The 25,630-nt window shown below is 39.9% G+C and overlaps 1 protein-coding gene and 1 long non-coding RNA gene across 2 annotated transcripts in view; both read right to left on the reverse strand.

Moving 5' to 3' along the window:
- LOC118770164 overlaps window positions 1-21,826 on the reverse strand; it is a 59,049-nt gene extending 37,223 nt beyond the window's left edge. Inside the window, exon 1 of the long non-coding RNA XR_005004546.1 lies at window positions 21,227-21,826. This is a non-coding gene — a long non-coding RNA (uncharacterized LOC118770164). The remainder of the gene's footprint in view (window positions 1-21,226) is intronic.
- Window positions 21,827-21,972: 146 nt separating this feature from the next.
- Window positions 21,973-24,535, reverse strand: LOC118770221 (shaker-related potassium channel tsha2-like). Its single transcript, XM_036517763.1, has one exon. It carries the CDS (start codon window positions 24,224-24,226, stop codon window positions 22,790-22,792), a length of 1,437 nt encoding a protein of 478 aa, XP_036373656.1. The 5' UTR covers window positions 24,227-24,535; the 3' UTR covers window positions 21,973-22,789.
- Window positions 24,536-25,630: the final 1,095 nt, after the last annotated feature.

Raw genomic sequence — 25,630 nt, forward strand, 5'->3', positions numbered from 1 at the left:
TGCTATGCTCTCTAGCAGTAAAATCAGTGAAAACAGTACCATTAACCCCCCCCAATCTCATCATTTGCTCCTTATTGTCATTTCTTGCCTCTGATTTGTTATTATTGTATTTATAATAGTTATGTAACAAGATTGTCCGAACCTCAGGCACAAAATTTTTGAGCCAAGATCTTAAAGGTAATTGAAAAAAAATACTCAGGGTAAGAGGCTTGAGATTCTTATTGTTAAGAAACACCACTTACTGTATATATATCAAAAACTAATTTTGTCCAGTTTTCATTCTTCCTGCCATTATTGTAAATGCTTGATCCTTTGCTGGACTGGTAAGTGATTTTCATGCAGGTCAATCCAGTTTTCATCTTTCCTGCCAAAATGCTAAATGTTGGATCCTCTGCTGGATTGGTAAGTGAAATTGTAGTTAGCTATTTAGCCAAATGGCTATTATCTTGGCCATGGCATCTATTTTGTTAAAGTGCAGTAGTGGCTATACAGTTTTAAAAATGACAGCGATTATCATTCTAGAATGCTGGCTAATAAAGTTACTCACCTACTCACTCACTAATAATGTCACTTCCTGCTCTGCTCAGGTTTGTCCATCTGGTTTGTGAAGCTTGTTTTGATTGTATGAGCATAAATAAACACAGGAAATCATGTTTGCTTCTGGTCATTTTCCGCAAAGTCAGATTTTTGATGAGGTAAAAGCTATCCCCTATCTCTAATAGCCTCCGTTTAATGTCTTTGTCCCAAAGTCAGAATGCGTGCAAAGGATGCATAATATGCCCGTTAAAGAGATGTTACCATTTTTTTGACCGAAAAAGTGAATAATTTTATTTCTTTCCCACTAATCATAATTGGAATTTATCAACATACAAAACAAGAGGTGTCTTTGCTACTTCCTCATCTTTTGTTTCCTCTCTGCATTAATGTGGTCTAAGTTGCATTACCTGACATTCAATCTCAATACATTCTGTTGAAGTGTTGTATTTGGAAATATGTGTTTTTGTTGTGTTTTTGTTTCTAAATTTACTTGAGAGACAGGACAGATGATTATGGTGTTCTGCTAAATTCTTTAACAATGATACACAGGTGTGAGCTAACCCAGAGACCTTTATCTACATGTTAACCATTTCTCACAATGTTCCTGTTAGTTGCTGCAATATTACAATAATATAGTGAGATTGTTCCAGCAGACTAGTCCATCTGGGTGGACGGTAACGACATCAGACCGTTTTGCTCACAGCGAATCCTCTTCTGTGAGCCGAGCCGTCTTCAGCTACCAGGAGCGGAAGAGGTTTTGTATGTACAACATGTACAACATGATTCTCCATGGCAACCAGGAGGTCTGTGCGCCGGGTGAAAGCTGTCAGCCCGGCTGTCCTGTCGTCTCAGATTTTAAATGCCGGAAAGAAATGCTTCACCAAGCTTTTACATCTCATTCTGTGGAGTGTTTGCGGTAGAGTGATCATTGTGGTATTCGTTTGCTCAACTGATGCCCTCATCCAGATAAACCTAAGAAGCCTGCAGGTGTGCACATGTAGAAACCCATTTATACAGCAGGGTTTATATTTATGTTTTGGTTTTTACTGAGGGCACTGAGGTAAATTACCTTGCTTAAGAATACAGCCGCAGCGCCCAACCTTGACTTTGAACTTCCAGTCCATCGCTCAAACCAGTGCAACACAAATTCTCAGACTGACCCTACATCTGCACAAAATGCACAGGAGCTGTCATATCGAATAAGGGCAGTTTTGTGATTGGCTTGTCTTATACAAAGGGTGCCACCTACTGGACAAATAAAACAACAAACTTGTACCAAATGAATGTCCCACAACTTAAGACTCATGAAGTGGGTGGCAGATTGCAGGGGGGCTTTTGTCATTCTCCTTAAAGTGTAGCTACCCAATTGAGTTCTCCTCTGCTGTAAAGAAAAACAATGCGTTTGCATGAATCATATTTAATGTCTACCTGTCTACAGCGGGGCTGTCAGTCATAGGCCAGAGGGTGTCCTCTCCCCCTGAACACCGAAGGCCAGGCTCAGCGATTACAGCCAGTAATTGGACACCCCTCATAAGCAATACAGCACACTGAAATGCCCAAAGCAGTATCTCACCTGAAATGTGATCCTACAGCTGTCTGGTCACTGCAATGCCCTAAACAATTGCCATTGCAAGACATGCAGTGCTATGGTCTTCCCGGTGAAAGGAGTGTGAACTCTCATTCCACATGGTTAAGTGCACTCCTGCCTTTATTACTGCTGTCATATATGTGCGTTTTGATTGGTCGAATTCCCTGCAGAATCAAAGCTCTCTCTTTCCAAGACACATAGAATGCGGAATAAAGGTCCAGCCATATCTGATCAGACTCTTCTTCTTTTACATGGCCAACCTGGCACTGAAATCATGAAAAGAGCGAGGAGGAGGAAGGCTTTCTTTATATAGATTCCCCCCCCACACCCTACCCCCCAAACACACACACGCACGCACACATGCACGCACGCACACACACACGCGTCCCCTAGGCACTCGGCCTTGTCATCTTACGCTTAGCTCTTGCATATGAACTCAAGGCAACATGCTTATCGGCCTGTCTCTTACTCTTTTCCTCACATGGAGTCACCCTGGTTCCTGTGGGAGATGGTCACAGCTCTCCACACATGCACTGCAGTGAATCAGAGGAAGATCACAGGGAGAGGAAGCATCCCCTTGCAAAGTCATTTCCTCTAGGATTAAAACTGAGGGCCTTAAAACAGCACTGCACTTTTGTTGTGACATTATTGTGCATTTGAAATGTCAGGGTTGGGGAATGTGATTATCATTAGAACCATTATTACTCTGATAGATAATGCTGACAATACCCATATTAATAAACAATGTCTAGTTAACATGCTTATCAATATCTTTATGAAGTCATATTCACTAGAAAATCTGAGTTTGGATTAAATCAAAATGTTGAACAAAATTTAGTCTGAAAGCAAAACATCTATCGATCATTGGATACACCTTTTTTAAATTTATATTGAATAAATATTTCTTGAATCTTATACGTGAAAGTCTGCAAGAAACTATTGAGTCAAGAGGTTGCATGCAATGTCTTTTGGTTTTTAGCTGTGTAACAAGGGTTTTGTTAATACTTTATCAAGCTTATGTGTAATAACGCTACTCGTCGTGGCATGGCATTTCATTTTGCAAATGATTTATGAAGGAGTTTGCATTTTTTTTTCTTAGTTTTTGCTTGCGCCTGTTGTCCCTTTTTTTTCTTTTTTTTTGTAGCTTTCAGACCTCACCCCTCCCCCACACTGTGGCCAGCCCCGTAATCAGAGCTGCAGAATGCTGACCTTTTCTCAATGGCTGCTATCACCGTGCGCAGCAGCTGCAGAGGGGGTGCTTATGAATTGCCCCCCGTCCTCATTCATAAACGGCACCGCAGCTCCGGCTTATATAACGCTCACGCGTGAAGTTCCTGCTGCTATTTTACAAGCCCCACAGCGCGCGGACAGGAGAACATCAGAGACACGCAGCAGCCCTCGAGACCGACACACGACCCCCCCACCCCCCCTCCGCCCCCGGGCACCCGGTCCCTGAGAAAGCGGGGCTATTATTAGCCCCGTTCAACATACGAGAGTAAATCGGAATGGGTTTAGCGACTGAACGGAGTCGCAAGCATACATTGAGATGTATGGCGGGATTTCAGTGGCTGGCTTAAGTTTATGGGTGAAAATGAATCAGCTTTGAATGGGATAAACATTGTTCCATTACTCGTTGTGGGGGGTGGGGTAGAGGAATTCAGTCAGAGGCTTGGAACTAAAAGGTTTCAGGCAACTCAATCTGAAGTGCTTTTGTATGAATGGGGAGCACTTAAAATGTAATCTGTGAGAGTCATCCTGAGTGGGGGATTCAACAAATGTAGGGACTAATGTTGGAAAAAAAAATGACATTTGATGTTAACATTCATTTTAATGGTATATCTCACACTCACTTGTTAATTTATGTATTACTTTAGTCCACACACATATGGACGGCTCTAACAAGCAAAATGTCAGTGAGAGCACACCTCTGTCTCTGAGCAGTTGTGTATGAGGACAAACAAGCAGGTGCAACAGAATATTTTCAAACACAATTGTTTCTTAAAATAACATTTTGTATCTTAAAATAACATTTAATAACACATGCCTGACAGATGTGTGGCTCGGGGGAAGTGCAGGGGGGTGGGTTCAGATCACATGGGAAACTGCCCTGCTTTGCTCCCTTGAGCACAGATTTTCACCTGGGTTTCCTCCATTGGATGAATTAAATTGATTGATAATTGATAATATGTTGACATTGTCCCCTGTATCGTCTTTCGTAATCTTTCGCCATCTATTGTGTCCCCTATTGTGTAACCTTTCTGTTAGGTTTCTATAAAAAAATGCAGATTTACAGAAGTATGGTGCTGTAAATAATTAATTTGCATTCCTACTGTGATGTTTTGCCAACATAAACATTAATTAGCAAATATAAACGAGGATCAACGTAATCGGCACCTCAGGTTACACTAATGTCTGTGGCAGTAATATATCAAGAGAACGAACAGGTTTGTATGGCTTAATCCTTATATACATCTGTTTACCGGTTTTTCAGCCTTACATGTGCTGTCTTGAAACCTGATGGAGTCTCCCCTAGCAATACAGTTTCAAACAGACCTCCTGTGCAACGATTCCCGTTGGACTGACCCTCACCTATGTTGTTTTGTTTCGGTGTAAGGGGAATGTGAAAGAAGGTTAATTTATCTGGATGTTCCCTTCAAGACTGTATAGCGTAAATGGTTCCAAGCATTGGTGAATATCTGTCCCGGTGTATTACAGCATGGTTCAGTGTACAACAGGGAACACCAGCTGATATATTAAATAGCATTTTTGGCATATAAAAAGAATCACAGTGTTTGGATACTTTTTTTCCATGTTCCATTTTTCCTTTTTGATGGTTCTGGTTTTTGGTTTATGTGCACCACTTCTTAAAATTCTTCTTGCAATTTAGGCTAATAAATTTAAAAAGTTGATCAAAACAGACAAGATGAGCTGTGCTTTATTTAGCACTAAATTACAGTTAGTAGTGTCTTATTTTTGTCTTTAGAACAGTGCTGTAGTACCTTGGTGGTTGTCATATCATCTGTGACTCATGTACTGATGTCATAAGAAACATCATCATTCCCTCCTCAAAGAGCTGTTGTTTGGAAGTAACATATTTACATTTATTCATTTAGCAGACGCTTTTATCCAAAGCGACTTACATAGGTTACAGTTCTTTACAATGTTATCCGTTTATACAGCTGGATATTTACTGAGGCAATTGTGGGTTAAGTACCTTGCCCAAGGGTACAGCAGCAGTGTCCCAGCAGGGATCGAACTGGCAACCTTTCAGTTACGAGTCCTGCTCCTTAACCATTATGCTACACTGCCGCACATTTCCTGTGTAATATTTCATGTTAACCATTTATTAAAGCATTTTATCTTTTTTCGTTTCTATTATTTGTATGGATTATTGACCTTAATCTGATTTTAAAAAGTCAGTATGAGAAGAGAAAAACAGGCACAATGTGTACAAAATACACATTCATCTCTGACACAGCGAAGTCACAGGGTGCGTATTGATCGCCCAGAACAAAGTCCGAGTTGCAGGCAACAACTCAAGTAAAGCAACTCACTGCTGTGCTGATATTGCTTAATGTTTTTAGTCTCTGGAGCTTCAAATTAGTTTCTGCTGTCCTTCAGTGGTGCCGTCCCACCCTGGACAGCCGTAAATTTACTGCGGCTCGAAGACACACAACTGCCACACAACCGTACGAGCACAGAGAGGCAGAGCCGGGCTGTTTGGGAAGCAGCGGAACCGTGACGCATCAGCACGCGGTTTACAGGAAGCCAAAGCTGCAGCTTCGACGGAGAGCGTCTCGGCTGACGCGCGGCACGTGAGCGTTAATTAGGCCAGGAGGCGCTGTCATCCAGTCATGACAGAACCTGGAGTTAAACCATGGGCTGGGGCTCCACCCAGCTTGCATTCTGCAGTGGTGACATAGGAGCAAGATTAAAATGGAACCGGAACTAAGGGTGTGCTGGAAGGCAGGAACGGCATCATTAAGCCGCATTGAGTCAGACACTTTCCTGTGTACAGCGCATACCAATTAGAACGTGCCATTTTTCAATAAATATATCTTTTTTTCTCCATGTGATTAGATTACGGTTGGACAGAGGTTATGCACACAGAGGTCAGGTGCTGGGAAATGGGACCGGGTGATTTCGTCTAAAACATTCAAATTGAATAATGGAGATAAACTCTGTTGTGACCGTAGTTTGCTATTTTTGTTTAGTGGTAGGGGAATCACTTGGTTTTCCAAATGCCTACACAAAATTTTGATTTGATAGCTAAAACCATGGACCAGTTGCACTCAAACAAGCAGGAACTGGCATCCCAGTTTATAATGTGACATCATCACTGTGGCTGTATGCTACAGTTGCACATGCCTTATACTGTATGTGGGAGTTTGGTCAGTTATAATGAGTTAGAGAGCACAATTCACATTCCCCATACATACATGCAGAACCTCTAAATCCACAGACTTATGAAGGAATGAATCATTATAAGTGCTTACATGGCCATGATGCCATTTCCTTAAAATATTCATTGTTTCTATGGCTGCGGCCTTGCTACAACATTTTTGGTTGAGATATTTACAGGAATTTAAATGTCATAATTTCATAATTTTCTCTCACAGCAATAATCATACATCAGATGTTGGCATATGTACAACTGTCACCAATGTCTATGCCACTGAAATCTGCCAATAAGTGTACAGCTTGTGAGGCAATTACAATATTAATGATTTAATGCATGCAGGGGAATTAGCATAACCTTTTGATTGCATTAACATTTAATCAGGGGTAGGGGATGACTTCCCATCTCCCAGTTTGCACACACTCTGTGAAGAGCAAAGCATTTGCCCTGATTGTCATTAATCGTGACTCAGTGTTGGATGATCCTCTCTGACACATTGGCAGTGAATTTAACATGGCTTTCTGTCATGCCACATGGCATGTATACATACAGTCACATGCACATACTATGCAACATACGTGCTGGTGTGTATGTCAGTATGTGCCTCTGTTGGGCATACCATGCAAAGCTGATTTACAAACATGGGCCTGCATGCATGTTTTATACATACACACACAGACACAAACACACTCACACACAAAATTCACACACAGAAGGCCACATATTTCAATGCAGAGGAATCATCCAGATGCCTTCCTTGCTGTGGCAACATGTCACCTGAAGGAATTTACATTTTATGCTTTAGGCTACTGAAGTTGGTTGAGTTCATTCCTTGTCCTGGGGAATGCAGTCTCCTCGATCTCATCCAATAAGGTGGACATTTCTATTAATCTGCAAGGTCATGTTAAAAGCAGCAGTGCCCATTCTATGGCCTAGAGGCCCAACGTAGCTTGCCAGCACATTTAATCAGTCCTACACACAATCGGGAAATTGAATAATTGCAGCCCTCTGCAGTATGCATGAAAAATGTTGCCACTTAAAGAAACAACAGACCACAATTCTGCACATGAACTGATGGTAAAAAGAAATAACCAAATTACATCACATTATTGGCATTTAACAGACACCCTTATCCAGCCCAACTTACACTGGTTACAGTTTTTACAGGTTGTCCATTTATACAGATGGATATTTACTGAGGCAGTTCTGGGATAAGGACCTTGCTCAAGGGTACAGCAGCAGTGTCCCAGCAGGGAATCCAACCTGCAAGCTTTCAGTCATGAGTCCTGCTCCTTAACCACTATGCTACACTGCAAATCTATCATACTGCTTCAGTATCTATGGCTCACAACCAAATTATGCTACAACGACTGCTTACCCCTCTATTGTAGTAGGTGGAGAATATCTGCAGCATCTTGCGTACAGTGGGGACATTAATGAACAGCGATAACTTTGAGTGCATGTAAAGGTATGCCAAGCACCTACATATTGCATACTGTTTTACACGCAAAAATTATGGTGAAATCACATTATGTATGGTGCATAGTGCATAGGGGCACCAGCATAGACACTCGGCTCATCCTGATGCAGCAGTCTTGCCCTGGAACAGCTCCCTGTGTTTTCCCTCTGGAGTTAGTCAATCAATAAACATGCGCAGGAACCAGGTTCATCACTATTTTAAAGTGACCGTGTGACTTGAACGAGGCTGTGAAACACTCTCCTTTCTTAAAAGGGAGTTTCTCCAATAGGAGGCGCAGATTTTGCTATCTGAACCCAGGATTAGTGGCTAATCCAGGGATGCAGCGCCTGGGATGGGGTGTGCTTGTCCAGTGAGACCTAAACAACCTTTAATTGTGGTTAATCTCAAACATATTTCTAACTCCCTGTAATAGACTAGGGCCCTCACATGTTAGTTAATCTCAAGCATATTCTAACTCCATGTAACAGACCAGAGTCACATTTTACTTCTGTCATGGATGATAATAACTTAACCTGCATGTCATAGTGTGTGTGCATACTGCTAATTCTGTAAACAACACACAAGACCCACATATATGTTTACATGAGTATATATTGCACAATATTACATAAATGTTTTTTTTTTTTTCTTGAAGGGGAGGGAAATGAAATTAGAAGTGATCCAGGTGATCCAGAAGGACAATGATTTTGCTGATTCAAAGGTGTAGCTCACATATCCACTAAAATACCATATTGTTGCTGAAGATTTCCAGTGAAGTGAATACCTTCGCTATTACCGTGATCATTGTGTTAACTATGTCCTTGCATTAAAAATCATTCACAGTAAAAGGGTTTGTTGATTCACGAATACGATATTCGACGGAAGGTGCTGTCTTACTTTGTATAGATTTCTCCCAGTAACATCACAACGCACGCATGCCTTATTTCTTTCGGACACACACACATGTGTTGGTGGCATATACCGCATGCTGAGAAAATATTGTCAATGAATGAATGCACGAGGACAGCACACATGCAAGAACTGGCCTAGGCAGCAACGTGCATCTCGCCCTGCATCATTTCCGCTTGAGCAAATTAAGTGGCCAGAAAGAGCACGTTGCTGATTGTGTGTGTGTGTTTTTTTTTCTTTTCAAAGAACAGGTCTAATTTCAGTACTCCTCTTGTGCACGCAATGAATGTGATTAATGGAAGTTACCATTCATCAAACACGGAGCAGGCAGGCACAGCATAGTGCGCATGCACACGGAATGTGTTTTATTTTAAATGTCAAAGCTCTTTTAAACAGACGGATTTTTTTTTTCATTTTGATGTACTTTTCGTGGAGGATGCCGTTGTACTCCCGGTGAGCGCTACGTCTTTAAATCTTGTGGGACCCACGTACCCCTTTCAGTTTCTTACTTGGTTTGGTTTCCAGCAAGTCTCCTCAAAAATAGATTTCCAATTCCCTCCGGGAAAATAACCTGCTCTAAAAATAGCAACGAAGGAACGCGAAGAGCGCCGCAGCTCCTCGGTCACTGTCAACCGTACTGGGGATTCCCTACGGGTCTTTGTAATGGGTTTATTACAATGCGCTTTCTTCCGTCTCGATAATGACATTAATCATTAGCATTTGTGCTTTGTGTACAGTACTGTGTAGGCAAATATACATGCACACTCATGCATTCAGTTGTTATATAAATACTTTCTTTGGACGTGTGAAGCGTCTGTTCTATTAATCTGCTGCAATTAGGGTTTCCCTTGGTAATATATAGTTTACCGCCTTCATAATAAAAACTAATTGCAGTGTCCATCGCGTGTACTGTACCTACTCCCGAAGCATACTACACGGTTTCCCTAAATAGACGTCTTATATAATGTACTGCTCGATTTTAGAAGAATCGTTGGCGTCCATTGAAAAAAAATACAACTGTGGAAAAATTCCATTTAGTGTGCTGTTTTCCCACGACAAATATATCCATGGATCAGAAGGCATAGCAAACAACGACAATCGGTTTAAAAGAGCCATTTTGTACGTATCTTGTCATTACTGACATGATAGCGCTTGATTTATCCACCAAATTGTTCCACAAACATTATGAAATATGCGCGTTCATTAGATTACAGCACAAACGCCTTCATTTGTGCTCGTCGGGTTGACAAGTCGATTTTAATAAACCGGTTCATATAATTGTATTTTACACCCTGACTTATATATCTATATTTACACCCTAATATATTTATATATATATGTTTTTTTCCTGCTATAAAACACGAACCAGGAACACCTGAGCTGTTTTGTGAGATTGCCTCTCTCAGGCACCTGCAGACTGAGTCCCATGGGGCCTTAGACATCGAAGATCTCCTGAGTGGCACATTATAAGCCTATAATGTCCAGAGGTGGACACCCCCACTTCAGAAAGTAAAAGTCCTACCATGTATTTGTTCTAGCCATTCACTGAACACGGTGTTTTCACTAATTAGCTCCTCTACCTGGCTGAAGAGTTGTGCTAATTAAATTCAGCTGGTGTAGTGCATGGGTGGAACAAATACGTGGCAGGATTTTTACTTTCTGAAGCCGGGGTGTCCACCTCTGATAATGTCTCCCAGGTAGGCGAGTCAACAGGTGTGCAAATTGTTGCTTTGTGCACTGTGCTGTAGTCAGACTATTGGTATTACTTGAGATATCAAAATGACTATGTGTACTAAGATCCAGAAGAGTCAACTGAGGAGATAGCTTAACAGACAGAGTTTTAAAATTAGGACACAGTGAATTTAATTCTATTGTATTAGACAGGTTTCATCCAAAATTAGTGGGATTGTTATATTGGTTCAGCAGAGTTGGAGTGACCTAAGTACCAAACAACTATTTCAAAATGAAGGTATATATTACAAATCATCAAATACATTTCCAATGCAAATAATACTTTCCAAGTATTATTTGCATTTGTGCTGTGAGCACTTAATTCAAGGACCCATACCACAGGCAAAACCATTTCTTTCCATAATTTATTCAATAAGCATGAGTTGTATAAACATACTAGAAACTTAAAATATATACTACTGTACAGATAATATACAATGTGCCAATACAATGAATACGAAAAGGCCACATTTTGAATAGAGTCACAACTAGCATTAGTTCTGATTTATTGCCTATATATGTACCTTCACATCACTTACATATAAACATTATTACAGTATATGTTCGTCATAGATTTATAATGGACTTCATTCATTTCAATTCACAATCGAAATTTTTAAATCAGTTACATAATATTGCTTACGGAAAGATGTATTAGGTTAATAAGACAGGACAGAAGAGACCAGTGGCAGACACCTGTTGAAAACACATAACGCCAATAACAGAGTAGTAGTTTTTTACAATATACATATAAACAGTTCATAGTGTGATGTAGAAGTTAGAATCTATACCGTGAAACGAGTTTCTGTTTGCTGAATATTCATTGTATTCAGTCTTGGTCATACACACACATTCACACAATCTCAGCGTTTGGGACACTGTTGTAAAGCTCTGACATGTGGGGTCTGACACGTTCAATGTCATCCAGATATGCAAGCCTGCAGGAGCTGTGCAATTACTGTTCATTTTTATTGTTCTGTTACTACGTATAAATAACCAGAAGTATAATGTATTTTAAGAGGTAACGGATTAAAATTTCTCAAGTCTGCAGCCATCCTTTATGACAAAATATAACCATAAAGAATACTTGAAGCAGTTCACAGCTGTGATTTATTTAATATAATGTCTCTACTTTTCCATTTGTAAAGAAAACAGCAGTGGTTGTGATCATGTGATAAACATATTAATATTGTGAAGATTAACTACACAGCTGGTAATTCTGATATTCCATCAATTAAATCTAGAAAGCTTTTTTAGTGCTCACTAATTTCAAATGGTCATCTAAATGTAGAGATAGACATTTGTTTCAGAGGAAGCATAAGGACATAAAAAGCAAATAAAATGTGAATAAAGTAAAAATTAAATCTCATTGTTTTTTTCCCCAATTTTCCCTAAGGTCATTTCATAGCATTATCATGAATATACTTCTTTCACAGCTTTGATCAACAACATTTGTGCTTCCTTCCCATATAATAACTTTAGCAGAATGTACTAAATAGCAACTCATGTAACAAGAAGTAGCATAAAATTTTGGTGAGTTCCAGTCACGCTGAAAAAATATTGTATCTCCTTTCTGATCACATTAACAGATATGACAAATAATGCTCCAAAGTTTTTTTAAACATGAAACATATAAACATTCTTAGTTGAAATGGTGAGAAAAAAATTAACCAGTCAATAAAGGGATGTAAAGCTTTGCCTGTTGACGATGACCTAAGGCAAACATGGACATAGACACATCACATAAGATGGATGGGTTTGAATACTCAATTTATTATAAAGTCATTCCACATGTTAATGTTTAATCAAATCAACCAGTTTTAGTTGATTAGCTTTGATTACCCACCGGTTGCCGATCAATCTCTTTACTCTAGCTGGTTAATATTTGGTTTACATTCCCTGCTCTCCTGAGATTCAGTGCAAAGGCCAGAGAATTTTGGCCATGTTGTGGTTTTGAAAACACCATGACGCTACCTTGGGGAGAAAGACAGGGAGAGAATAAAGGAAACAAAGAGAATTCTGTAGACGTCCAGGTAGTATCAACAATGATGCTCCCTCTGTTCCTATTCTATCCAATTAGCTGGTATTCACAGAGACTGTGGGTACCACTTTCCCACTCATTAACACTTAAACGTAGCTTTGATCTCCTTTGTGCTGAGGTTTATTTCTGTAATTTTCCATTAGCCATCATTAATAAAAAATATAATTACACAAAAGGCTGCATCAAAAACAAGAACCAAACTGCTAAGCATAAACTACAGCTCCATTTCATAAGCAACTTGGATTGGACAGCTATGGATTTGTATTAGTCTTAGTTACTCAGTTGATGTAAATAATTGAATCAGATAACCTGTTCTAGATATCTAACTGAAAGGCCACTGTAAAAGCTTCAGGATCTTGTATTTCCAGGACATCACTGGTGTAGAGTGATTAAACACACTAAAAATATGATGACTGGTGAGAGAAAGCAGACATCTGACAACTGGAGATTTTAATGAAATATGCATGCAGTGTGCATGAAGGATTCATTTAATAAGCCCCGGAAGACTTGTACATACAAATGAATGAATGAGTGTTTGTGCAAGAGGCAAACTGTAAACTAGCAAACGAACCACAGAGTGAAAAACAAGGAATTTAATTATGCATTACCACCAGTGGAGAAATAGGGTTTATTGTACAGGGTGGCCTTGTTTGCCTTTCTCTACAGTTCTCTGTAACATGTGTACAACATGTGTACAATGTATCTAATTTCATGATATTCACACCTTACTTTTTTCTTCAGGGCATGGCCATGTATTTGCTGCAGTTTTTTAATGTAGCATTGCATATTCATTCAGATGTTTCCTATTTTAATTTTAATTTTTATTTTTTTAATTTTTTTTAAATTTTTTAATTTGTTTATATTTGTTTAAAGCAAAACAGCTTTGACTACAATGTAGTTAAATATATAGAATTCTTTTTTATTCATAAAACAATAAGCCCAGAAAATTATCATCAATAGTGTAATATGTTTAAGATATTAATAGCTCAGCACCTGATATTGCTTCCAAAATATATTAAAAACCATAACACTTTATTCTTATGCTTTTATAGTATCTCTCTATTCCAGTTGCAATGAATGGCTTACAGATATGCAAAATGGGTACTAATAAAATTATGATGCAGTGACTTGTGACAATGAAGACATGACAAACAGTAAATGTTGAAAGTAAGCTTTTTTGATTAATAAAGAGAATGAATAAGTTCTTGCTACATTCATGTGTTTTTTCTTTGTAATACCTTACTTTACAATAGTACTAGTATAATATAACTACAAAATTAGAGTATATTTTATCCTGTTACACACAGAAGCTGTATGGGTTTGTAATGACCTCCCTTGTGACAAGACATGACAAGCTATATTCACAACTTTTTAAGACCTTCAGAAACTAGTATTGTTTGGAAATCACTTAAAGATATTGCAAGAAGGAATACAATAATAAAAATACAGGTCTCCCAACTTCAATGCACGTATCTAGAATTGTCTTATTGTGCGCTGAAACTGTTTTGACACCCCATATCTCTGGTGAATACGGATGGCAAAGTCAACCCAGTTTTCGCCTGCAGTCGGAATAGACGCTGGTGCAATTGAGTGTGCCAAATTATCTGTGACACTTCCTCCTGCCTGGATTAGCAAATCTATGCCCTGCGGCAGCCCCTTCTGGTACATACTGAGTGCATCTTCCTGTTTGGCACAACTGGGTTGATAAACTGTTTGGTTAACGGAATAGCACCTTACAGATTGTTAATCTGTTTTTGTGTAAAAGTAGGTGTTACCTTTTGACTGTTTTTCAGATTCTACATTAACTAAGGATATTGAGTAACAGAGGGCAATCTGGGCTCAGTTATGTTATTTACATTTACATTTAGTCATTTGGCAGACGCTTTTATCCAAAGCGACTTACATAGGTTACAGTTCTTTACAATGTTATCCATTTATACAGCTGGATATTTACTGAGGCAATTGTGGGTTAAGTACCTTGCCCAAGGGTACAGCAGCAATGTCCCAGCGGGGATTGAACCAGCAACCTTTCAGTTACAAGTCCTGCTCCTTAACCACCATGCTACACTGCCGCCCGTTATTACTGCTTCTAAGACATAACACATTCAGGAGGCCTTCGTGTGAGCACAGGATTTAGGTTAAAGCCTGATTTTGTGGCTAATTTATCAGCCATAAGGATTGTGCTAACTGTTAACAATCTGTTTTGGGTGGGAGTGGCTGCCGATACTGCAACTGCCTAAAGGTTTTGCAAGGACCGTGGGACACACGGTTGACCTCATTCTCTCAGGTTTTATTTCGGCCTAAACGTGAACGCAGGGTAACGTTAGAGAGAGCAGACAGAATGGCTGTGGAGCTGGGCTGAGTTATGAGGGTGACTGAATGAGGGTACAGTGCTGTCGTTTTGCCTTTCTGTTCCAAGATGGGACTTCCTCCCACGTCACTTTTTCAAACAGGAAGTGAAAAAAGAAGATGTCCTCACACCTGCATTAGCTGCTGCAAGATACAAGTGGTTACAGAGAGCCTTTATTTATGAAATTAAGAAAGGTCACAACATGGGAGAAATGCGCACTTGTAAATGATAGCAACAAAAAAAAAATGCATTTGTCTTGCACGTTGATTCTTGGCATGTATGCGTGAAGACAGGAGGAGGAAGTTTTTCCTGTAGCATTGTTCTTCTCTTCAGATCCTCTCACAGAATTTACTGCATTTTAGCAAATAGCATAAAAAAAAGAACTGCACAAGGATTAAAAGCTAACAGAACACAGTGCTGCCTTTCACCTCCTGGACTTGACTGTCATTGATGGTTGTGAGATGACATTCAGTGCCGTGTGGGTGAGGAGAGATATCAGGTGCAGTGAAAGCTGGACTTCCATGAAACAGCAATGGCCTATGCTAAAATGTAAACTCGAAAATATATATGATAAAATATACAGAATATATTAGAAAATATATCAATTATGGCTTCCATCTATGCAATGGTATGCATATATTATTATTGTATTTACTGTAAAATATTGCAGAATAAATAATTACAATACATGTTATACACTATACAATATATCTAATGTCATGATATTCACACCTTACTTTTTTCTTCAGCGTATGGCTGTGTATTTGGTGCAGTTTTCTGTTGTAACATTGCATATTCATCCTTTGTAAGTGCTGTTCAGCAACCATTGATGGGGTGTGTCTGTATTGGAGGGTACACTTCAATATCTGTCAACATTCTGGGTAAAGACTTGCCTAGACTTCAGACTGTGATGACTTTCACGTATGTGCCATTTGTGAATGACACCTGTCTTGTAAGCTGCAATAAGTAGCAATAAGTACTTGTGTTCTTGTGACCTGTACGGTCCTGTTAACTTGTAATGTTGATGTAATGTTGATTTACATATATTGATCAAGACCTGTTTGAAGCTGCAATTAAATTTAAATATTTAAAGTACATTAATAAAAATGTAAGAATACCCTTTGGTGTCCTTTAAATTTACAAGATATAGTGTACATTTGCATGTTATAACTGATAATGATCTCCGTGTGGCTTGTTTGTTACTTACTAGACATGCCATGCATATGTTATTTAAGAGAAGCGTTTTTAAGCTCCACAACTGTAGCGACTATACCATGTGTAACCTGATCTAACTTTATTTAATTTAACACAATTTATTACAACGGCATAGCAAAATCTTGGAAGTTTGCAGATGAGTCCTGTGGTGACTGACACTTTGACAGAACAAATTGACAAGTAGCATGAAATGACACTACTCCAGTTTTAGTGACACAACAAATTAAACATGACGAGCTGGTACAGCCTCTGTTGAAGATGGACATGTGGACACTGAGGTAGATGCCATCAATAACAGTGATACAGCATTCAGATCAATATAATAATAATAATAATAATAATAATAATAATAATAATAATAATGCGGTGAATTCATGATGCAAATGAACTGAAATCTATGCACCAACATTCTGTTGAGAAAATGGATTTAAGCATTAAAAAGGAAGCCGTCTTAATTATTCACCACTCACTCCCTGCTTTTGTTTTCATCAAGGCAAAAAAATTCAAGCATAATCACAGAGCAACATGTTAAAAAACTAAAAACAAATCACCAGTTTAACCGATTCCTGTATATAAAACATATACAATGCATAAAAAAATATAGCTTTGATCACGTTAAACTCACTAGTCAAGCAGAGTGAGATCTGGCACAGCGTATATCAACGAGCAATCAATTGTTCCCACATGGTAGACTACTGGCATTGGAGCAATTTTGAGTTACCAGCATAAAATAAAATAAAAAACTACTCTTTCTCCTGCTGACATGCTCTACTTTCCCAGCATGTGGTTCATGTTTTGGTATAGTACATGATATCTAATGCATAATGATTAAGTTTACACTCGACTTCTGTACTGCAGAGGAGCCTTTCCTCTAAGTAATGCTGAAATTGAGGGTTCCATGTTCAATAAACATAGTGTGATCGATTGTTGATTCAAGTAAAGTTTTTTCACTCATTTCCACAAGTCATGGATCTACCCCTCATTTTCAACTGATTCTATTGTATTGTCCATTCACAGAGTGTATATCCATGTGAGCTGAATTCCCATAACACAGACTCTCACGGCTCTGTCGGCTTTGCGAGAGTTGTGTTGTTAAATGCCTTATTAAATGAATTGCTTCAGTTTTACCACCATTCACGTCATTTCACGACAGCCACCCCAGTCAGGAGAGGATGCCTTTGAGTGTGGTGTCAAGTGTGAAAGCACTGTTACATTTTTTTTTTCTCTTGAGGTCTGATATTTTCTTTTTGACGTGGGAAAAAATGGAGGTGTGGCAGTCCACTCTTGTCTTCCTCGTCTCCTGTAAACCAAAAGAAAAGAACGCTCTAGTTCTGGCAAATAATGCTTCACAAAGTACTTAAATGTGCCTTACTTCTGATCTATAAAGCAATGGTAAGTTCCGGTTTCCCTGCTTAATCATGAGAAATTGCTTTCTAAGTGTACACAGTATGGTCCTATAGGTAATAAAACCTGTGCCTGGCCAGACCTGAACATCACATGTTTAGAGATTTGACTTGAAAGGGCAACTTTGTACCTGGTGCATCAAACTTAACACCTTCCAAGAGGTTTGTTTTGAGATCCTTTCAGATATTTCCATGTTATTTCCATGTTGAATAATCACTGTTAGATGAACTGATGATTATTTTTAGAGAATGACCCTGATTGCCCTTTTAGTGTGTGTAGATGGGCCAGAGGGGAGAAAGGCAACTGAAAAGGTAATAGCCGTCATAACCTACCTAATTATCTACAGCCTAATAAGTAAAATAACTGCAAATAGGGTAGTTAAAAAAATAAAAAGTGACAGTTTCAGCAAAACGCTGATTAATTAGCCAGGTAGGTGTTTGCCAAAATCACTTTGTTCCGCTTTGAGTGTAGGACGCATGCACGCACGCACACACACACACACACACACACACACACACACACACACACACACACACACACACACACACACACACACACACACACACACACACACATAGAGAGAGAGCCCTTCCAGCACTCACTAATGCCTCTATATAGATTCATATCCAGGATTGTCAAACATGACCAAACAGGCATTGCCTCCAAAATATATACATATTCACACTTCCTGCTCATTACATATGCGTTCTGGAGAAGCGGGAGAGCTTAAGTCCCACAACTTCCTGTTTATTCACCCCCTTAGTAACACATATTCACAATGGAGAAAAATGGCAAAGCCAAACTGCCTCAGCTTCCTGTTCATCACGCATTCGCCTCCTTTGAGGCACATATTAACAGAGGAGTATCAAGGGAACTGAGATGCCTCTGCTTTCAAATTATTGCTTCCTGCTTACTCTATATTCACAGCGGAGAAACAGAGGAACCGAAACACCTCCAGGCAGCCATTCAAGATAGCTGGCTGGCAATGATGGCCAAATATTGTGCCATTCTTTAGCTAACTAGCCAAAAGCTGCTGCAACTTTTTTCTGCAACTGCTGCAACTATAAGCTACAAACTGAGTAAATAGTTGGACTACTGAAGAAATAAAGAGGTCTGGCTGCGACACAGATCAGCATATACGCTGCCACCCCCACCCCCCCCCACCCCCACCCCCCCCCCCCGACACTGGCAGGACACAAGTTTGACATATTTCTTCCACAGATGGTACACAGTTATGATATTAAAACACACAATATAAAGCTAAATTCTTTCACTCTTCCAGTATGAACGATTAAATGTTAACTGATCAATTAACTCATTGATAAGAATATATTCCTAAAATTACAGCTTTTAACATACTAGGTCTGAGGTTTGCAGTGGTGTATTTGATTTTATTCCTACTGTTATTTTCTCTGGAATAAATATGTATGTTTTTAATGCAGCTCCTGAACCACAGTTTGTTGAGCACAGTACTGCTGTGTAGTTTCTTTCTCTCTGTGAAGAGCAGCCAGGCTTGGTAATATCCCTGGGTAGTCAGAATGATCGACAAAGTGCTTACCTCAAAGCTCAGGTCATCTACTGTTGTGGCTACATTGATTCTCTCTTAATCTGGAGACTTGCCACTTACGCCTGATGTATTACTATCATATGGACCCAGATACTCCCAAACTTAATTAGGGAGTGGTAGGTATTACAGACATTGGTACATGGTAATACTGTCCTGTGTTTGCCTTCAAGCTGTGCTTATCATGTTAGCGGCCAACGTGTTTAGCAAGGTATAAAGTTTTAGCCATAAACCTGTAAACTGACCACATAGTGATGGAGTGCCCAGTCACAAATGTGACGGGTGGATACAACACCATGAATGAATGTGGAGAACCTTTCAGGTGATGGATCGAGGATCTGGAATTTGAGGTGTGAAAAAAATATGATGACGATGACAACCTGTAAACTTGTAATTCTGAGGTTACCGCTATCACAGTGGCAAATGAAATACAAAAAGGGGAATTCAAAAAGAGGCCAACACCAGTGATGATTTTTTTTTTTTTGGTATGAAATGTTTGGTGCTAACAAAGTAGTAAAGTTAACTCTATAATTTTCTTTGAGTCACAGGGATAGGCCAGTGTTGCACAATTTAAATTCTTGTACATTTTTGGTTAATTCTACCCCATTGCAGTGTGGTTTGTTTAAATATAAGGCTGTGGATGTGAATTTAGGAGAACTGAATCATGAAAAAGCTAAATCTTCAAATGGGAAAACAGCAAAGCTCAGATGGGAATCAAAACATATTCCTCAGACCCTACATAACCTTGCTGTGTGTTTATCCTCCAGTCAACATGTGAACAGGACCAGAAAACTCTTCAGAGAAAATATTAAGCAATTTTCAATTCATTACCTGAATATCAGGTAATTTCCTGAACTGACTAAATTGAAATGGAATTGACCCCTAACTCCGATACCCATCTGTATCTCCAGAGCAGTTTCACACTGAAAGCACATGCTGTACATGTTTAAAACAAGAATGTGCAAATCTGAAAGCTACTACCAGCATAATCATATCAAATAGATATCTGTGAAGGACAGAGATTTTGTGAGAAGCACTGAAAATAATCAAGAGCTGTAGCTTATAGCTGTAGTACATACATCTACAGGGCTAACAGCTGGTTATATTACAGGGTAACCTACATCACAGGTTTTTAGGAGAAATATAGGGTTTTTCCAATCCATCATGCTACCAAAGGCTGCATCCCAAACAATCATTTTCACTGTCAATCGCTAACTCCCCTCACAGCCCGATGTGTAGTTTGTGTGTCTGTCTCTTAACACTCAGTCACAATCCAATCCGTTTGAGACAGCAGTATAGAACTGGAGCGGCCAATACAGATCAGTGAGTTGAAAATAAAAACGGACATTCGATAATAGACAAGCTGTTATTTAGCTAAAAGGCTAATAACTGTTAACTGTTTCAATGATATTCTTATAATCGTGGGCACACTACTATTCTAATATATTTACACATTTTACAGAGGCATTTTCCTTAAATGCAAAGCCTATCCTCTTCGTTCGTTTAATCCACGAGCAGACACTGCCATCTAGTGTCAAAAAGACGGGACTGCTCCCTGACGTGAGTAATGTCAGTGGCAGTCGTTTACCGAGTGTACAATGTACTAAACATTGGAAATGCAAACGCCCCCTGTATTACAAAGTTCGCTTTTCTTTACTGTGCATGAAAGAAGAAAGAAAGGAGTCAATGCACACCAATGGTATAAATATTATAAACTTACACCCTCACAACCAAATGAAGCTGAAATGTACGTCAGCTAAAGTTGCAATCCTCTTTGTAAACAAACCAGGAAATACATATTTCACTTATACAGTATATTTTAATGCATTCTACCTGTCTTCGGTATCTTTACAATGATGAATCTCAAAGTCATTCATTGTTCTGCACTGATTTTTTTTTTTTTTTTGGGGGGGGGGGGGGGGGTTAATGAATTTGTGATTTACTGAAAGTATTTATTTGAAAAATATAGTTGGAAACCAAGAAATAGGCATTTACATTCATTTTGTGTAAAAGTTATTAAAACGCTCACCTCCAGCAAGATGATCCACGGTCATTCCTTGTGTGGTCTTTGAACATCACCTCATCCCATAGTGTAAGAAAAAAAGAGTTCAGAGTTTAAGTGCCATTGCCAGGGCAAACAATTGAATTGATGATTGTAATTTTCTCCAGGTAAGTCCTCATAGCGCCGACAAAATTAATCCAGCCAAAGAGGTCCCAACTTTCACATCCTCACACCAGTGTAAAACGCCTGTCACAGTGTCATCCACTTATGTGCTTTATTTGAATATGTAACGAAACGTGGAGCAGAGATTCCGAATTGAACCCTGAGCATTGAATATTATAATTCTAATTTATTTTATCTTGAAACGAGCTGTTACATCAGGCGCATGTAGCGGGGCAACTTGCGGACAGTAATAAACCGCTTCCGAAATTATCGCTCGTACTGACTTAACTCGAAATAATATAAGCCATTTAACGCCAGATAAAGGCATGCCTGCAGTTCAGACCTGGGTATGAAACAGTACAATCTAGCTAGACGTTGCTATGGAAACTTTACTGTTTTTTTTTCAGGGACGCCTGCATGGCTTCCTTTCATCCACACGGTGGCGATCCCAGGTTTGAAATCTTAAGAAAGTAGCCAGCATGTGATAACAAAGGCAGCGAGTAATGAACCTCATTCATTAGCCTGCATACCTAAGCATCAACAAGGATAAAACAACTCGCTCGATCTTCATTTTGCACATATTATTGAAAGCGTTGGATCGCTGTGCTGCATGGTGCCTAAAATGGCTAATTAGCGGATAGCTGCCTTTGAGCATTACAGAAATTAAATTCCCAAGCAACGAATGTTAAGAGCATCAGTTTACAGTTATTATTTAGATTACACAAAGTCACGATCGACTGGAACATAACTATCAAAAGTGCTTAGAATCAATACCAATGACAGCACAGTAGCCAACAATGAGGCTTAAATATTGAGGGCATAAAGCTTCGTGCGTGCTTGCTGCGCTTCACGTTCGGCGCGACGGCTTCTTGTGCTGGCGAGACGCGCTTCTCGACTGGCACGACTAGCACGGCTATGGTGTGGTGGCTGTGAACCACAGTGACATCGTTTTAGGAACGTGTCCAGCTCCGCTAGTCTCAGCTAACGAATGTTCAGCTGACATTGTAGTATAAACTACACTGCGCGTACGCATGCAGAAGCATTGCATTGCTGACTTACGTTTAATTGGTCCTGTTTTCTTGATTTGCACCAAACAAGCAAACTCTAACCTTCTTAGTAACCAATCTATGAGGATTAACCTTTTCACTCCTAATACTCTTTTAATAAAGTGCTTTGATAAGAAGGGCGCAAAGGATTAAAGATTTTTTTTTTTCCAATAGCTAATAAGTCCGTGTAATGTTGACCTCGTGCGCTTAATTAAATGAGCGCATAAAATAAAAGGGGGTGTAAGACCACGTCTCCATTATCCTTTTTTTTCTGTCAAACAAACCATTATTTCACACGGAATCCTGGGAATAACTGGCTGCTTGTATTTAAACATTGGTGCCAAATATGGATGTGGTCACTCTATGTGTAGTCTGGTTACACTCATACATCGGTCAGTTTGCCAGTGTACACTTTGTGTGGACTACAGTTGGCGTATTTCATTACGTCGAAATCGTCAGCGTCTGTATAGTCTGATTTTGTCAGTGACGGTTTGCTGTCACTTTTTTTCAATTCCGCAAACGACGACTGCTGCTGACCACATGTTACATGGGTGTACTCCAGCTGCTCCTCGTGCTCCGTTTCCCTGTGGTAGAAATAGTTGAAATTCGAGACTATGACAGGAACCGGTAGTGCGATGGTCAGCACGCCGGCAATGGCGCACAGGGAGCCAACGATTTTGCCACCGATGGTGACCGGGCACATGTCCCCGTATCCCACGGTAGTCATGGATACCACCGCCCACCAGAACGCGTCCGGTATACTACTGAAGCCCGACTCCGGGTCGTCAGTCTCGGCGAAGTAGACGGCACTGGAAAACAGGATTACACCAATAAAAAGGAAGAAGATCAGGAGACCGAGTTCCCTCATACTGGCTTGGAGGGTCTTTCCCAAGATCTGGAGACCCTTGGAGTGCCTGGAGAGCTTGAAAATTCTAAATACTCGTACCAAACGGATGACTCTCAATATAGCCAAAGACATTGCTTGCTGGCCGTTTCCTTGATGCTCGGCCAACTCCAAGCCCAGTGTGATGAAGTAGGGTATAATTGCCACTATGTCGATAGTGTTCATGATGTTTTTAAAGAAGGCAGCCTTGCTGGGGCATGCGAGAAACCTCACCAGAAGTTCAAATGAAAACCACACGATACACAGTGTCTCCACAATGAAGAACGGGTCTGTGAACGGATTCGGCTTCCTCATACCAACGGTCCCATTCAGAGCAAGGCGGTCGTCGGGAAACCGGTGCTCTTCCCTGAACTCCGGCAAAGTCTCCAAGCAGAAGACAACAATCGATATCAAAATGACCACAACTGAAACTATTGCGATTGCCCTGGCAGGTCCGGAGCTCTCAGGGTACTCGAACAAAAGCCACACCTGACGCTGGAATTCATTGTCTGGCAAGGGGCGCTCCTCCTCTTTTATAAAACCTTCGTCGTCCTTAAAATTTTCGATAATTTCCTCCCCCAATTCGTAAAATTTAATTTCCTCCAAGAATATGTCAACGGGCACATTAACAGGTCGCCGAAGTCGCCCTCCAGACTGGTAATAATACAGGATGGCATCAAAGCTTGGTCGATTTCTGTCAAAAAAGTATTCATTTCGCAGAGGATCAAAGAAACGCATTCTTTTCCTGGGGTCCCCTAGCAAGGTGGCAGGAAACTGCGCGAGGGTTTTCAGCTGAGTCTCAAAGCGCAGACCGGAGATGTTGATGACCACTCTCTCACAGCATTCCTGGTCAGCGCGCTCCGGGTCATAGACATCGTGGGGCAAGGGTGCCAGTGCCACAGTCTCGTCCAGGTTTTCTCCAGACACAACGGTCATCTTTCTCCCCAAAAGGGTAAAGGTACGCGCTCCACACTCTGCGTTGCTTTCTCGTCTCGTGTGTGTTATATTGTCTTCAACGTTTTTGGGGAAATGGATCCAGATCACTGAAGAGTGTTCCGTCTCTTGCGTGCGCCTTCACCTCCCGGTGTCAGTGTCTTGTCTGCGGGCGCGTTGTTTTGTTCACATTTTCTTCGCTGATTGCAACACGCCTCCTCCCGTCACCTTTCCCATGCAGTCTGGACTTTCGGCCGTCACATTCACTGCATTTTAAGCAGCAGTACCCTCCCCAAGGGTGCTGACGTGCAGGCGCTCTCACACTGAATTGGAAACACACGCACCCGCGCACGCACACCCACCCAGCCACCCACCGACCGACACACACACACACACACATACACACACACACACACAATCATCATCATCATCATCATCATCATCATCATCATCATCATCACAACTGAACTCAGGAAGTTAATTTTTTATGAAGAATTTATGAAGAATAATAATGAAGTCAGTCATGCATCTATAATTTATGATACACAAATGTATATTAATTATGGACACAGATGTCTGTTTCAAAACGACAGAAGTCACTTTAACTAATCCAAGACTAATTATTATTATTAATAATTATTATGGTAATCCTTATAATAAAACTAATGCCCTTAGATAAATGCCTTGCATGTAATTTATCTTCTGTTAAAGAGGATCAAAGAAGACCGGAGGCAACAGATTATAATTTTGATGAAAATAAACATGTCTAGTATTCATATGCAACCTTTCTGTGTGAATTGAAGTTTCTCTGACAGGTGAATTATCCTTAAACTACACTGTTCAATATATAAGTATATATATAAATAATTCCTGCCTCATTTTTGACACATAATTGAGCATAGTGTAACATTCAAATTTTATTTTGCTTTATGGGAATCATCTATAATGTAAGGCACAGCGCATGGCAGAGTTAAAGTTTCCATTTACAATCTACAGCAAACACTTTTAAAGGTAACTTAAAAATGCAAAAGATGAAATACTGCACGAGGAACTACTTTTTAAAATTGTATGGATTACTTTAGATTTGTCAGACCAAACACTTCCCGGTGAAGTAATCAAGCGATTCTCTGTTGCATGTATGTGTCTCGGTGGTAAGTTACAGCAGACCATAGCTGTTTTAGGGAACTGAATTATGGGACGAAGCAGAAATGCATGACGTAAACTCTTAAAATAGCTGCATTTCTCCCAGAGCAGCAGGGAAATGTCTTTTTCCCATGGACTGCCTGGGGTAACTGATGAAGAAAAAAAACCTCAGACTTCTAATTCTAACAGCAGGCATGCTGACAGTGGGATTGGCACACCTAGACTACACCTATACCCCCAAAACTAATATCTAACACCTATTCA

Source organism: Megalops cyprinoides, chromosome 23 (genome assembly GCF_013368585.1).
Source record: "Megalops cyprinoides isolate fMegCyp1 chromosome 23, fMegCyp1.pri, whole genome shotgun sequence".
NCBI lineage: Eukaryota > Metazoa > Chordata > Actinopteri > Elopiformes > Megalopidae > Megalops > Megalops cyprinoides.

What these genes read in the sequence shown, in the direction of transcription:
- LOC118770221 (XM_036517763.1), bottom strand. Translation starts at nt 24,226, where the DNA reads ATGACCGTTGTGTCTGGAGAAAACCTGGACGAGACTGTGGCACTGGCA.